We start from the raw sequence: 15,814 nt of genomic DNA, 5'->3' as shown, positions 1-15,814 counted from the left end.
GTCTTATGTAGTAAACAGTTTTCCACTACAAGACTTGGGGCTTTTGTATCTAGTTTACATTCCCATAATGCATATCCCAAGATTTCCTTAGCATGTGCAAAGGATGACAAATATCAGTACTTCATACAACTATATTTAATAAGTTATTACAGAAAAAAATAAAGTCCAAACTACAAAGTTTAAGCAGTTGTAAGCAATAGCAGCATTGAGCTCCATGTTTAGTCACAGTACTGCAGTTCCATACAAGCATTAGTCCAAGCCAAAAAGGAAGAAGCTTTGTTAGAATTACTAGCAAAAAACAATCTAAGAGAACATGTAATAAAAGATACAGTACATTTAAAATTAGTTGAAAAACAAGTACAGAGATCTTAGCTGTGAATGCTCTAAAAGTTATGTCCATTAGTTTGACAGTAAAATTACAAATATCTAATACTTTATACCCCAACAGAACTACATCCAGGAAAGAAAAAAGAGCAAAAATTATCTCTTGTTAGCACCCTGGTTTTCTACTTACTGATGAACTTTTTGTCATGTAAATTTGAGTGTGTCAGAATTATGTGACCAATGTGATTTCTGACCCGCTACCCATTTGGGGTATAGAGTAGTCACTAACATGAATATAAAATACTCCGTGGTATGATAGAACACTATAGCAGCAGAGATTAAGAAGTTTGTCTGTTTAAAAAAAAAACAAAGAAAGGAAGGAAAAGAAAAAGGGTTTAGCTGACATCATACAAAGTAGCAGAAAAGCAACTACATACAAGCCAGATTAAACAAAAGAGACATTTCTACAAATCTGTGACTAATCTTTCACTCATACCTTGCAAGTAGAGATGTCACAATACTGAAATATTAACATGGGAGCTTTTCCCAGTTAAGCGCCTTTTTTTTCTTTTTTTTTCTTTTTTTTTCTTTTTTTTTTTTTTTTTTTTTTTTACTACTCTAACAGACAGTGAAATCAGCAAAGTTATTTGCTAACTGCATATTTGCAATACAATTTGTTTTAGCCCATGCCTTGCTAGCAGGCTATAAAATACAAGCATGTTGGCAGAAATATAAGCATAAACTTTGTACCACTTAGCAGGAATTTTTTTATTCCCTCTTCATTCCTTAATCTCCTTTGTTTGCAATTTGTGTACATTCCAACCAGTAGTACCTAATTTGAGTCTAAATTTTACTTCACTATTTGATCTAGTCTATACATTACTTACAGAACTGAACACACAGAGGATACACAATAGACCAACTCTGGGCACGTTTCTTCCCACAAGTCACGGACGAGCCACTCTAACACTCGAGCAGAAGTTAAGTCTAAAAGGTCATCAGCAACTTGTGGAAGCGAGAGTTTTGTCTAGAGAAAGTCATTGTATGCCCTGTTTACGCAACACCAGTTTTAGTCTGGATTGTGTCAGGTGCCAGAACAGTCACTGGCTTCAGGAAGGGGTTTCTTCTGGCTGCATAGGGAAACAAAGGTGATGGAAATGGAGGTGAAAAGTGTTTTGATACTGGCCCTTGGTATTGCCAATACAAAAGAAAAAAAGGACAAAGACACAAGAGAGGCAGAGAAGAACGGAGAAAGACAAAGAAGCTGAACAGATGTTCAGACGTGGTGGCAATATGAGTTACTGCATTGCTACCAGGGGATGGACAGAGAGTATTTTGCATTAACTTGGCAGCTGCCACCCACGTGGGGTGGCTGGGTTAGGAAATGCTGTGGGCACTGACAGTGCTCCACGCTGCCACTGAGAAACGCATGCAGAGAGGGACTTGTGCGGGAAAGGGGCAATTTCGTTAAATAAATAACACGGTGGCAAAATACAATGAAGAATATATATTTTAGGAGGTTCAGTCTAAGGCTATCGAAAAGAGAGTTTACTGAGTTCATGACAGGAAAAGTAATGAAGAATTATGCTGAATGGGCAGGGTCAAAAACCCATTGTTCAATAGATTTAGTTCCTTATAACGGCAATAGTATTTCATCAACACTGGTGGTGTATAAATCTAGACAGCGAACTGGTACTGTGACATCCCTATTATCTCCCTAAATCATTTTGATAAAGGAAAAGGCTTTTCAAAATATCACGTTTTTTCTGCTTCATTCTGTCATTTTATTGCCCAATTCTTTGTTACAATTTTCCAATCACTTTACATAACCAACCATTTTCATCATTGCCACACTATTGTAAACCACATCAGCAAGTTAATACATAAAGCTTTGCATTTCAAAAAACTAGACACTTTAGTAACAATATTACAAAGATTTTAGCTTCAAAAATAACTGAAAATGAAAAAAATAAACTTTTAAAGAATCAGCATCATAAAATTAATTTATTCCAAGTAAAAATACAAAATAATATTAATGACATTGACCAGATATGAAAGTCTCTCCCAGAAACAACTATATTAATGGTTGAGAAAGCACTCCTTAAAGAAAATACGAAATAAAAATGAAAAATATGTAAATATGTTTAATTTTTTTCTTAGCAAAAAATCTTTCTAAAAATAACAATGAAAATTTGTCTCAGTACAAAGGCTACATTACTATTGAAAAAATACCAGCATGAAGAAAAGGTACATATTTGACAGTAGAAAAATGATTTTAGTGAATCACAATGTCTAAAGTCTGCAATGAAAATAAATCTGCAATAAAGATTTATGCCTTTTTTCTTTTCATTTTTCTTTTTTTTTATACAAACAGTACAAACAGTATTGCACATAACAACAAATAGTCGAGGTTAGGTTAGCCTTCAAAAAAATCGACTAGTTCAAGTCTCACATCAGAAAAGGCCACAATAGGACCTGTTGTACCCAGGGGCTTCTTAGTCAAGTTGCAGTTCAGAACTCCATATTTTAAAAAATAACTTTTTTTGAAGGACCCTCTTTTAATATAACATATTAACAACTCAGGGGCACACTCATTTACAAAACAAAAGGGAGCATGTCATAATTTAATAAACTAAAAAAAGTTCTCTTTAAAAAAATACAAACAGAAGAACTCTCACAATTCTGGTCAGTCGTGCATAATCACACTTGATTATAAATATACAAATTAAGGGAAAATATTTTTTTCACCTTCTATTCACAACTTTCAGCACCAAATGGAGTTTGTGTTTACACCTGTTCTTTATGATGATTTTGTTTCAGATTTTATCCAACATTATGCTATACTGTACATTTTCCAGCTTCTCTCGCTCTTGCTCTCTTTCTCTCTGGGAGTATTTTTCTACATGAAAGAGGGGTATTTCTTCAAAAAGGTTTACTTCTTTCACATAATTAGGTAGACTTCTGTAGGTTAGCTATGATCTTTAATATTACAGTTATAAAGCTCTAACTTCTTCATTTTCAAAAAAACTCAAATAAGCATGAAAAAAATAAAGTTACCCATCTGTTAAATCATTTTTCTTGCAGAATTAAATTAATATATATTTTTCTGAATAAACTTACTTAGAAAATATCATTTTCTTTCCTATATTTCAAAATTGAGGTATTGCAAAAGATCATGTCAGTCAGAAAGCATGCCTTTTTCTTTAAAAAAAATCATCAGCCAACTGTTGAAAACTGTCTAGATACAAAAAGTAGTGCATAACAAAATGTCTTGTACAGATGAAAAAAAAACAGAAAAGACACCTGGGCTGGGAAAAGCAATATCACAAAACCGCCCAGAAGTAACTTCAAAAGGGATAATTATAATAAGCATTTTAAACCAGTAAAAAACTATTTTTTCTTTTTTTTTTTCTCCAAAAACAGAAAAAATCCTTTCAAAGCCAATACTTGCAACTAAACATTGGGAAAACCAACTTACTAAATTAGACACAACGAAGGACATCACAACAAACAAAACCCAGAACATTTAAATCTACTATGCGGTGTCATATCCAGTCAGATTGTCCCCAGAACTGCAAAAACAAAGGAGGAAAAAGAAAAAAAAAAATAGTGTACACATTCTCACAATCATTAGTATACCAAGTGTATTTATATTTATATGCTATCTGCAGCCCCATAGCTCATGCTAAAAAAATGTCCACTGTGTTAGCAGGTCTTAATTGTATTCAAGCTTCACAGGATACATCCAGGGATTAGAGAGATAACGCCACGTCCACAGAGCAGACATCTCATGTTACTTTTATATGCAGACATTTCTTTAGCACCACTTTGTTTCCTAACTTTCTTAAATGTGCCTAGGTTATTAGTTTGACAGACTATCTAATTGGTAGTGTATGTACGCCAGCATGAGCTCTTTGGTATTCTGGACAAGGTCTGCAGCTACGTAAATGATGCAAGCATTAGGAGAGAGGTTGTAACTAAGAGCTCATTTCTGTTTATGTACCTGTTATGAACTGTCAAAAATGTGTAATGTCAGATACAGAGGCTTTAACAGTTAAGTTTGATCACAGTACTAGACATAATCACTTTACTATATAAAATAAATTGCACGATATATAACAGAGCACCGCAAAGTACTTCATCTACCATCCACAAATTTTTTTTAAGAATATCCTACAGCTAGTTTTTATATTTGTTGTAATATAGGTCATTCTGTAATGGGCTGATCCTAATTTCAGAAGCATTACATTTACTGAGGCATGCCTTCCTCCAGTCAGTAATCAATTTTTTTTTGTTACTGAGCATTTTGTAGCCTACGTAGATTCATAATTTGTGCATTGTGGGCAGGTTTTATATTAGACATATATAAAATTTATTGCATGCAGCAACCTGATTAAGTAAACATGCAGTCAAAAAATATTGACCTTCCTTGGAAGCTTTTCTGTATGCTATACTGATCTCCTTTCAGCAGCCATCACTATTTTAATCACATATTCATTTTTAATTGATACCCTAGCCTGAATAGAGTATTATGGTATTAGTAATACCATTTTAATAGCAGCAAAAGCTATTGCAGCATACATTTACATAACACTAAAAGACCTAACAGAACAAAACAAAAAAAACCCAACAAAACAGAACAAACAAACAAAAAAAAACCCTCAGCAAAACAAAAGAAAAAAGTCTGATCCAGCTTATGAGGTATCATCCTTACAAGTCAAAATCGAGAGCAACTAAAGGCTTATTTTCTTTAAGGGTTATTACTATTCTAAATGACCCAAACTAATGATTGCTGAATATCTGTTTAAGTTTTTGCTACATCTGCCACCTACTTGTGAATATTACCTTTGGTAAGTCATCTGCTAGGGGCAAGTCTAAATTTCTGAAAATAAGTGCATGCTCCAGTTTAAAAATAAAAATAATTATAATTACAATAAAAAAATCTTCATCACATACACATCAGCCCAGTGAAGACTGATGAGAATGGCAGTCTACATAATGTCACTAGTGACAAGTCTTGTGTAGGAAATTAAGGTACCAAGCAGATGTTTGTGTGAATCAAAGTGCAAAATCAGTACAGTTACACTCTGCCGGTTTGTATTATACTGGACACTGAGTTCAGTAATGTGACTGTAAATAATAATAATAGTAATAAAAAGACCCATCTTCATTTAAGTCGAGGACGAATGCACAGATTTCCAGAACACTAAGCCCTGAGGCAGCGCTCTCTTTTCACTCAATTTTATTGACTCCAGTACTTCTTGCTGGGTGCGGCCGGGGTTCAGCTCCAGCGGAACGGGACGTGGCGGGGCCGGTCACCTCCCTCCTTTACCAGTGGTTTGTGGAACTCCCGCCCAGCACGAGAGTGTATGCTGGCCCAGCAGTATTCACAGTAATACTGCAAGCAGGTAACGTTGGCACAAAAGAATGGAGCAAATTTTCCACCACAGCGAGTGCCCTGGCATTCGTCACACATCTGATCATCCAGCACATATGGCTTCACTTCCACCTGCACCAGGGACAAGAAAACAACTGTAAGAATGTTTACAGTTTTGCTAAGCAGGAACACAAACCCCAGTATTTTCATTATTTCTGGCTCTACTCAAGGGTTTCAACTGATGCAGGATTAACCCAAGAGGTCAGTAGTTACATTTTCACATCATGCACCTTACCTGTCAGAAAATCTCAAGTAAGAAGGGTGTGCTTTCATAACTATTCAACATTCCTTGGAAAAGTTGGGTGTGGCAAAGTACTAAAATGGAAATACAGTAAAAATCTCCAAGGATTTTCCACTAAGAAAATGCCAGTGATTTGAAGAGAGTTGTTACAGGGGCAAGGCCATGAGAGCAGCATTTAGGAAGAAAACTTATAATGAACAAAATTGTATTTCTAAACTTGAGAGGTCTAGTCAGTTTCAAAGGTTCTTTTCCACAGATGATTTTTTTTTTGTCTCTTTGCTTTTTTTTTGTGATTTGCAAAATGTTGGACCAGACTAATATGAGATTCAAATTAAACAAAATTAAATACCCTTATATTAAATACTCTCAATTTTTTTTTTTTGCAAAAATCACCATCTAAAGATTATTAGCTCTTGAGGGGCAATAAAATTTCACTGTAGTTCCAACTAGGGCCTTGCCATCAATTACAAATAGTCTGGAGAGCTGCTGACTTTTGTCCTACACTCAGTTGTAAACAACTTGGGGCTGGAATGCCTTTTGTTTTTAAAGCATTTGTGCCAAACACAGCAGGACTGATGCATGATTAGGCACTTGCAATAATGCTATTACAGATGTTGAAAATGTTCCTATGAATTGTGCCTACACATTTAAATTGAGTGTTCATTCATTCTAGGGAAATCATGAGTTCATGCATGTCTAATTCTTATGGCTCTCTGATGCTATTTATAAAGTGGTTTAAGTACAGTCAACTGCACTAGAAAAGACAGAAAAACTTGAAGTATACATATATTATAAATAATTTTGCTGTAACTGTACAAGTGCCAGTCCGGCACAATTTGTATATTGCAAGGAAAACCTGACTCTAGTAACAACACTTAAATACATAGAGATTTAAAGAAACATAGAATGAGATGTTAAGCTGAAAGATGAAACACATTCTACAAGAAAGCTTTATGCTGAATTTACTTCGGCTTATCCTGATCACACTTCAACAAATGTTACTCCTTTGAAGTAAAGCTTATATAGCGAGTTACATTTCTTGCCTGAAGAACAGCTAGGGCTGCCAATCTATTTTTTTTAATTACACCCTGCTACTAGTATTGCATGGAACAAGTCTGAGTAACTGCCATTTTGAATATCAGATGCCATATCACTAAAATTAGAAGCATCAAGTAAAATAAAACAGCACTGTCTCAAATGAAATTGGAAGAAAGCAGGTCCAATGTCCAGCACAGCTCTAGATCCTCACCTACTCAGATTTCCCAAGCATGAATTGTGAAATAATTTTAAGAATGTTTGCTGTACAGTTCAGGGATTTCAATTTATTAGATTTAAAAATTATGATTTAAGGATTCATTAAGAGACTTCATAAATGTTCTTCAAACTCACACATAAATCTGTTTTTAAAACAGATAAAAGATATTTAAATGACCCAAAATTATTGGTCCACCAAGTGAAAAAAGAACAGATTGATGAAAAAAATTACTAGCTAGTCACCATTGGTGGCTTTAGCCTGAAGCTTAGAAAGTAGCCTCTAGCAAACATGGCTCATATACAAATCTCAAAGGGTTCAACGTGTGGTTGACTCCAAAAGTAATCTTCTCAATCTCTCTGTAAGATTTTTCAGAATCTAATGCATAAGGAATGTTTAGGAATAGCCTTGTCTTAGTTAATGTAATATGGTGCAAATCACCATACACAAATTGTTTGAGGACTTATAACTCTATGACCTCCTGGAAACAGAAAAAAGTACAATTCAGATTTGTAAAGACAGTCAAAATAGTTTGAACTTTGCAGCTGTGTGGCTTTATATGCATATTGCACATAACAGACACACCCAATACCTGTTAAACTGACTTCTGAAGAAACCATTTACACACCATTTACACATGGATTAAGGAAAAAACAAGCCATCCCTGTCAGAAAAATACATAGCAGCAGTGCACGCTCTGTGTCCTTTTGAATATTCTAAATGCAGAGCCCTCAAAAATAATGGGTGTTGTTTGTATGTGTAATCAAGAGGTGAAGACAGAAGGTCTAAAGGAAAAAACTAATTTTGGAAAGTAAGTAATGCTTTCTTTTAATGTGTTCAAGTCAAATTTCAGTGACTACTATAACTCCACACTTGAAAAGCCCTTTAGGGTTTTCATATGGACTGAACAAAACCATCTCATTTCACCCCCTTCTTCACCCCCTTAGATGCCTATCAAGCATCTCTTGGCATTTGGTTTTAGTTAAATAATTCTCGAGACTTTTGAAATAAGCATTACCTATTTTACTTAAAATAAACCTGTGCTTTAGGGAACTCAACTCTAGACCTACACTACCGACAGAAAATGGCCTGATAATAGCAAAACTGTCAGAAGCTACACAAGTAGTCACTAAACTAAAAGCCACTGATGCACAATGAGCAAACATCTAAAGGAGGAGAAAGAAGCTGGGAAATGCTAGGGAATTTGACCCATGGAATTCAAAAGAGAACCAAGGACAAATGAGCTTACAATCAAGTATTTTCTGGGTTCAGCACTAAACAGTTATTTAAGATGTTTAAAGTATTTTTTCGCTCTGCTTTAGATGCTTAAATAAGCTTTGAAAAGACTGACAAATGTCATCTGAGGAACAGAACTTACAGGGCTAATAAAGATTTTTTTAAATACCTGTACAGTTTGGTAACAACCATTCTGCTCCAAGCTATTTTACTTACCCGTTTATCAATGTCATTGTGTTGGAGCTGGACAAAGCGAGCACTGATAGCAGCAATATAGCTCTGCTGATTGGAGAAAGCCACTCTGCCAGCACCTTTTGGGTACTTCAGCTCTGGGTCTGTATCAATGCCAGCATAGCAGACACCTCCATATAAACGGTCCATAATCATTGCCAATTCAACTGCAAGAAGTCAATTGTTAAATATAATAGATTTAACATAAATAATGGTGTTGCATTTGGATTGTTGCATTTAAAAAAGCACCATTTGCCTTATCAGACGTGTCTACCAAAGTCTAAAATTGCAAAATGAAACACAGATTGAATCAACCTTATATGAATTATAGTAAAATATAAAGAAAAAAAAAAAAGAATCTGTAAAAAGTTGATGTGGCTGAAGTATGAAAAAAATGCAGTTATGCTGTTAAAGTAGGTATCAGAGGAACAAGAATTAGAATTTACAATATTGGATATTAAAACCCTGGTACTTGGTAGGCTTTTTAATGCTAGTTTGCATGTAAGATCACTTAGGGATATTCCTGTTTTTAGAATCTGATATTTTGCCCTAAGTACTAAGGTCCAAAAGATATCAAAGTTGTACCTCACATTTGAAACAAAAATCTGTGAAACATCTGAAGTTCCTACAGCTAAAGCAAGCCTGCATTTTAGGTGCAATTTAAATTAGTATTTTGGTAGAACATTATCTTGGTTATGGATCTTTTAAAATGGTTTGTTGCTTTTTATGATATTAACAACTCTATAGAAGTTAAAAATATCATTGATAAAATCAGACAGTGCATGGCTGAGGACACATAGAGAAGGAAAATTAAGGGAAAGAACTGAAGGAAGTAGTAAAGAGGCTGAAGAAAGCAGGGAAGAGCCATGTAAATTGGGCAAGGTTGCATGGCCACTGAGCCAAGCTCTCTGTAAAACCTCACAGGCCAACATATTTGTCAGATGGACAGTGCAAGAACTGAGACCTTTACAGGCCCTGCCAAGTCAGCCATTTTCTAGTGCTAATGTGTGAAAACACTTTCTGTAGCAAGTTACCATTTAACTACCCAAAATAAAATTAAAACCCACAAATACTAAATATTTAAATTCTCATAGTTCTCACAAAATTCTCATTAGTAAATCAAATAGGTATATGTGTTTGTATAAATCTGTGTGCAGGGAAGACCATATGCTGATTTGTCCATTTCCAACAAGCAAGCAAATGTCTGACTCATTCTACCAAACCAGGTAATACTTCTGCTCCAGAGTAAGGAAAAACTACCAGCATAATGTAGCGATTAATAGATTCTTCTGCTTTCTAATGATTTGGAATCATCACTTGGGTAGTGATCTCAAAAACTGACAGTACAGAACATACATAATGAACACAATTGCAATAGTAGTCCCACTAAGTTATGCTTGCCAATCGAGAAAAAATATATAGGATTCCAGGGCAAAGAAATCAGGCAGTGTTCAAATATCTTAGGGAAAACTTCTGTATCCAATCTTTAAAGCTGCAAACAGGAAGAAATGGAAACTGTTTGTCTGCTTTGGAGAAATTTCCTATTTAGAGGCATCAGTTTTCAAATGTAATGCATTTCAAATGTGATCTATGACAGGCCAAATGGCATACAGTTTTATAAAGGCTATCATTAGGAATGAGCTAATGTTTAATTGTTACTGTTTACATAATTACCACCTTACAATTGGGCCTTATTTTAAGGTGGTGAGGAAAGTGAAAGCTGCCAAAGGAACCTGGAATAAGAGAAATCTTACTGTCAGCAATGGCTACAGGATGTTGGTACAGCTTCCCAAAATATTTAGGATTAGGCAAAAGATAAAGTGAGGAGCTGAATTCCAGTGGGCTGGAAAGTGGCTGCTGAAGGAAACTGAGGGCTACAAGGGAAGTCTTTCTTCCAGACAGCGACTGAGAGGCCTTGTCTACCACAGTTTCCCAGGATTAGGAGTAGGGTCGAGAGGGTGAGAAAGACAAACCATGCAGCTGCCTCGGAGTGAGGAGGAAAGGGATTATAAACAGAAGTGAGGGCTGCCAAAAGATCTAGCTAGGAGAAATGTTTAAAATTGCTTCATGACCTTGTTGTTGGCTCCCCAAAAATGTCAGGATTAGAAGAAAGAAATGAGGGTTGAGCTATGACTGGGAGCAGTGCTCAAATGGGGCCTTCAAAACAAAATGAGGACTGCAAGGAGTCCTGGGCTGGGATAAACCTTTCCTCTGGCCAAAAGTTAAGGAGTCTTGTCTATGGCTCTGCAAATAAAAGTGAAGAAAAAAAATCGAGGGAAAGAAGCTACATTAGGAGTAAGTCTGAAAAATGGTCTTCCATGTGAGGCCACCAAGAGACCTGGGTTGGGAGAAATTTTTCTTCAGGTCGATAGCTGAGAAGCCATGTCCATAGGTCCATGGAAGAATTAACGTAAGGTTGAATAAAAGGGAAACAGCAACCATAGAGCTGAGGTTGGAATTGGTTTGGAAAGGGTCTGGGAGAAGGGTCTGCTCTTTGTCTTCTAGTCAAAGGAAAGGGAAACTTGTCTGCACCTCAACAAACAAATCAGGGTTTGGATTAAGATGGTCTATGTTACAAAAGATCAGCCAAGTTCTAGGATATTATGCAAAGTTGGGGAAAACTCTTTCTACTGGCAATCCTAATTAGTAACCTATTTAAAAGGTAAAAAATGTTCACATTGGTATTTTATAAACAGGAAGAGACTCCTTGTATTAGAAAGCAAGCTGTGGTCTTTGGAAAACACAGGGTCCATTTTCTGATCTTTCACAGATACCATTTATCTTTCCTCATCTTTTCTACTTAATCTTCTACATGCCCTACATTTTCCAGCTACTCACCAGCTCGGAGAGGCCGTGGAACTCCTCCAACAAAGATTGTTTTTCTTGGATCCAAAGGCTGAGACCCATCCATCACAAAGTCACTGTCACTTAGGTTCCAAGGTCGAATTTGCACCTGTAATACAGGATCATTTTTAGCAGAGGAACTTGGCCACTTAATTAAAATGAAGAAAAACCTTCCAAATCTTCCTATAATTCAAAACAAAATTTGAACTTTTCAAAAGCATTATGCTTGTTTTATAAGAACCAAGAAAATTTGAGAATGTACCTTATCTAAGTATCTGGAAGAAGGGGGACAATTCATTTATCACCTCTAGAGGCCAGGCTTGAGTTAAATCTCCTCATCACAAACTCCTACGCTCATTAATTCCCTGCCCCTAATCACCATCATAGGAAGAAAGCTGTAAAATGTGCAATTACAGTTGCAGTTTGGGCTTCTGGCTTTCCTAAAATCACATACAGTGATCCACAAATTTATAAGCACTCATATGAGCTAATAAAATTAATTTCTGTGCTTGGATACAAAAGGAATTTGTATGTGAATACCTATTTCTATTGAGCAGGCAACACAGCTGATAAAAAATCTTTGGATTACACAGAAAAAACTGCCCAGAAGTTATTTAGGTAAAGCTGTTCATCAATCCCTTTTTTTGATCCTAGGAATCACATAAGCCTGCTCACTGTGCTGCAGCCCTGGGTTGTTCATTCATCTCTGCAAGATTTTTAATAGTACTTTTAAAAGGCAGCACATTTTTTATCTTATTTGTCTGCAGTTTTCACCTCATTTGTGTATCTCGATAGGCACAAAAACCAACCAGCATTAAAGAATGTTAGAGATGTGAACAATAAAAACAGGCTACTATTCTGCTACAGTCTTCTATTCTGCTATAGCTGTCTGCAGTAGTTGATTTTACCCCATAGTTTCTGTAAGGTAAATGAGGCTTAAATTATAAATTGATTAGCTATTGAATGCATAAAAAACAGTAATTAAAAACCTAATGAAATACAGGCGATATTTGATGCTATCTGGATCTTAATTTGGCAGAGTTAAGTATTCTTCATTTCATCACAATAAGACTTTCTTTTCTCTTAAATCAAATAGATGAAAAATTACCATTCCATTGTTTTACAGCTAACACTGTGCACACTCCTGAAGCATAGCAGGAGTATCAAATATAAAAGGTAATTGAATATGGCATTTATCAGAAAAAAACAAATGTTAAAGCCATGTTATGCTGATATAGGAAGTCAATTCAATATAACAGCAAGGTCAGAAACAGGAAATAGCAAGTAATTAACTCTAAGTATTTTTTATTTATTTATTAACTGAAAAGAGTAACAGCAAATGGGTTAGCAACCAGAGTAAGTGTCATGGCATAAGCTACTTACTGGTTTATCCTTGATTGTGGGACTTGACACACATAGGTAAAGTTTTCCATCTTCTTCCAGACAGGCATCTATCAGAGCTTGTACAGAGCTTTCTTCCTGGAACAGCAGAAAGGCGTAACCTTGGAAAGGATAGGGGCACAAGAAAGAAAAGTAACAGATTAATTTATAGAGCATTTTTTAAACAAACAAGCTGGAGAAGTGGGTAAGGTATACAAATTACAAATACCTGATAAGGTTGGTAGTTTGTTTTCATAAATTAAGTTCATTGAACATATCCCCTCATTACAGATCCCCACAGTATTGATTTCAGAATAGAGACAAGAGTATTTGCTGCAATCTGAGGATGTTTATTTGATTAATTAATGATTCTGAGCAGTGAGAATATAGGCTGGTGAATCAGGGTTTCTATTATCCAACAACTGTATTTCAGCTATTTATCAGTGGTATCTGCTGGTATCAGTGATTAACATCTTACAATTGAGGCACAAAATGTCCTGTATAAAATTAATAAATTCTAGGAGAGAGGGCTAAGAAGGTGGATAGGTAAACAGAAAAATATTCTATGCATACACACTTAAATACAAAAAATGCTCATTAAAAATAGTAAGCCCAGTGAAAAAGAACAATATGCTTTTTGCTTTATTATTAATAAAAGACTTGCTGTTGTTACTTAGATTTAAATAAAGCAGTTCAAAAGAAACAAGAAAGTCTACTGAAATTGTTTCATGTGATTCAGAAATTTTAGGACTTGAAATTAGCCAGTAAACCTAAGTGTGTAACACTCAGTGCTCTGCTGAATGCAGCTGCCAAGCTATTTCTTGAGTTCTATTTAATGTTAAATCTGTATGATGAGTTGACCCAAGCAGCCCATGCTTCTGCTACCTGAGAAGTGAAACTAATACAGCACTCTCTGCACTCAGCACAGCCAGGTAACACCAGGCTGCTGGATCACTGGAGCTGCCTGGTGGAGAGGACTCCCGTGGAGCAGGCACTGCTCGTCTGCTCCACAATCACCACAGCAGTTTTCTCAACGTGAAAATGTTGGGCAACCTGTGTAATTGGCCATTTGTGTCTCTTTTTTGGGGGGGTTTCTAGGTCACAGTGAGAGGTTAAATCTGTGGTAGTTGGAGGTGACCACCCTTTGTGGGTACAGTAAATGGTATGATCATCATTTCCCCAGACAGTTAAAATTAACCAAGCAGATACTTGTTATTTTTCTCTGGTTGCTAGATTAGAAGAGTAGTCCAAGTTGGTGAGGTTTCAGTTTTGTAACCTGGGGCTAGTGCCTGCCATGAAGTTCAGTGAGGTAAAAGCTCCTCACTTCTCCAGACCTCTGTGAATAAACCATTCTCCTGCTGCGGGGTCCACAAGCATCCACCAAAGACACGGAGGCTGTTTACAGAGCAGCCTTGTGCTAACCTAGAAAAGGAGGAGGCTGGGCTAGCATGACATGATGTCCAGCACTACTTCAAAGCCTGGTAACTGCACATCTATTCCAATCATTCGAGGACTTCTGGTACTGAAGAGTAACAAAGATTACATGAAAATGAAAAATAAAGAACAGAAAGAACTTCAGATATATTAGGATCATAGAAGCTGATAAGGTCAAGAAAGATATCTGCCAAAGTTAAAGGTATTTCTGCTCATTTTCTAGAGGCACATAGGGATGCAAAACCCTTAAATTCAGAAAGGTGCACCTTTTCCCCATGAGCAGCTCTAGGCATTGCTACTACCGAAGACTTACCCTCGTCATCATAATGCCACTGTTTAGAGCTGCATCTAGTGTTCATCCATGAAAACATGTGCTTCCATGGATGTACTTCACTTGACTGGAACTCTATAGCAGAAGATGCACTTTGAATTCAGGTCCCAGTATGAAAAAATTAAATTGGAAAATACCCATGCCAAAATTGAATAAAGAATTATCACACGCTAGGTGCAATTTAACAACGCTAAAGTTGCTTCAAATTCCCCAGCATCCTGTGCTTCAGCATATTCTCCTACCTGTGCTTCACAAATATTGTATCACTTTAAAAAGTATCAATTTTTTCCCAAGAAGTAAACCTCCAAATTTTAATACTCTTTGGCAAAGTTTTGGTAGCAAACTGTGGTAGTAGGTTGCAACCAAACTTTAGCAGTGCTCCTTTCTTACCTGACCACACACTCTTAACAGGTTTGAGGGCTCAAGGGGCTGTTCTTGACTCACATTCCATAAAGTAAAAGAGGCAAGATATTTGAGGCCTCAAAAACCAGGAACCTGACTACAGCTGGCTATTCTCTATCCACAGATATTTGGATTCTTGGCAGAGCAGAAGCAATCCTGCTCCTCCTCTGCTGTTGGTGCAACACATCACTGCAGTACTGCCAATAAACATTGCAATTCTCTGGGAAAAGGCTACAATTTATTTTGGCAAAAGAAAAGTCATTACAACTTTTCAAAGGGTACAGCAGAGGGAGGATGAGGAGAAAATTAATTTCCCTAGTTTATGAAGCCAGCCTAGGAAATCTTCGACCCTGAGTTCCAAGATTCATTACTTTACAGAAAGCAGTATAAGAACTAAGCTCCTTTGTACGTGTCCTATTCTGACATCTAAACAGTGACACAATTTCCATATGAAAGGGTAATTTAGTCCAGTTGGTCTAATTTCAGTTAACCTTGCTGAGAATAAACTGGAAAATCTGGCAAATACACTGTGTCCCACAAGCTTGAAACAAGTTTGCCACTTAAAATGCAAGATAGGCTTGGAACTAAATAAAGTTGTTACAGTCTCATAAAAGCATTTTTGCCGGCCTAAACAGCCAGGAAAAAAAAATAAATCTCTGTTTCAATTAATACCAACATTGGCCTATCTTCTCTAATGATGGG

At 36.2% G+C, this 15,814-nt stretch overlaps 1 protein-coding gene across 10 annotated transcripts in view; it reads right to left on the bottom strand.

The window, feature by feature from the left end:
- Nucleotides 1-2,081: 2,081 nt before the first annotated feature.
- The window catches only part of CPEB3 (cytoplasmic polyadenylation element binding protein 3), an 80,849-nt gene continuing 67,116 nt past the window's right edge, over nt 2,082-15,814 (bottom strand). For all 10 annotated transcript variants that reach the window (XM_058841155.1, XM_058841160.1, XM_058841156.1 and 7 more), the window contains 4 exons: nt 12,949-13,067; nt 11,560-11,674; nt 8,707-8,888; nt 2,082-5,833 (listed from right to left, as the gene is read on the bottom strand). In XM_058841155.1, the coding sequence (XP_058697138.1) occupies nt 5,606-5,833; nt 8,707-8,888; nt 11,560-11,674; nt 12,949-13,067 (644 nt within the window). In that variant the 3' untranslated portion in view covers nt 2,082-5,605. The remainder of the gene's footprint in view (nt 5,834-8,706; nt 8,889-11,559; nt 11,675-12,948; nt 13,068-15,814) is intronic.

Source organism: Poecile atricapillus, chromosome 6 (genome assembly GCF_030490865.1).
Source record: "Poecile atricapillus isolate bPoeAtr1 chromosome 6, bPoeAtr1.hap1, whole genome shotgun sequence".
Taxonomy (NCBI): Eukaryota; Metazoa; Chordata; class Aves; order Passeriformes; family Paridae; genus Poecile; species Poecile atricapillus.
Note: the sequence above shows the minus strand (reverse complement) of the source record. Positions and strands in the feature narration are given on the sequence as shown.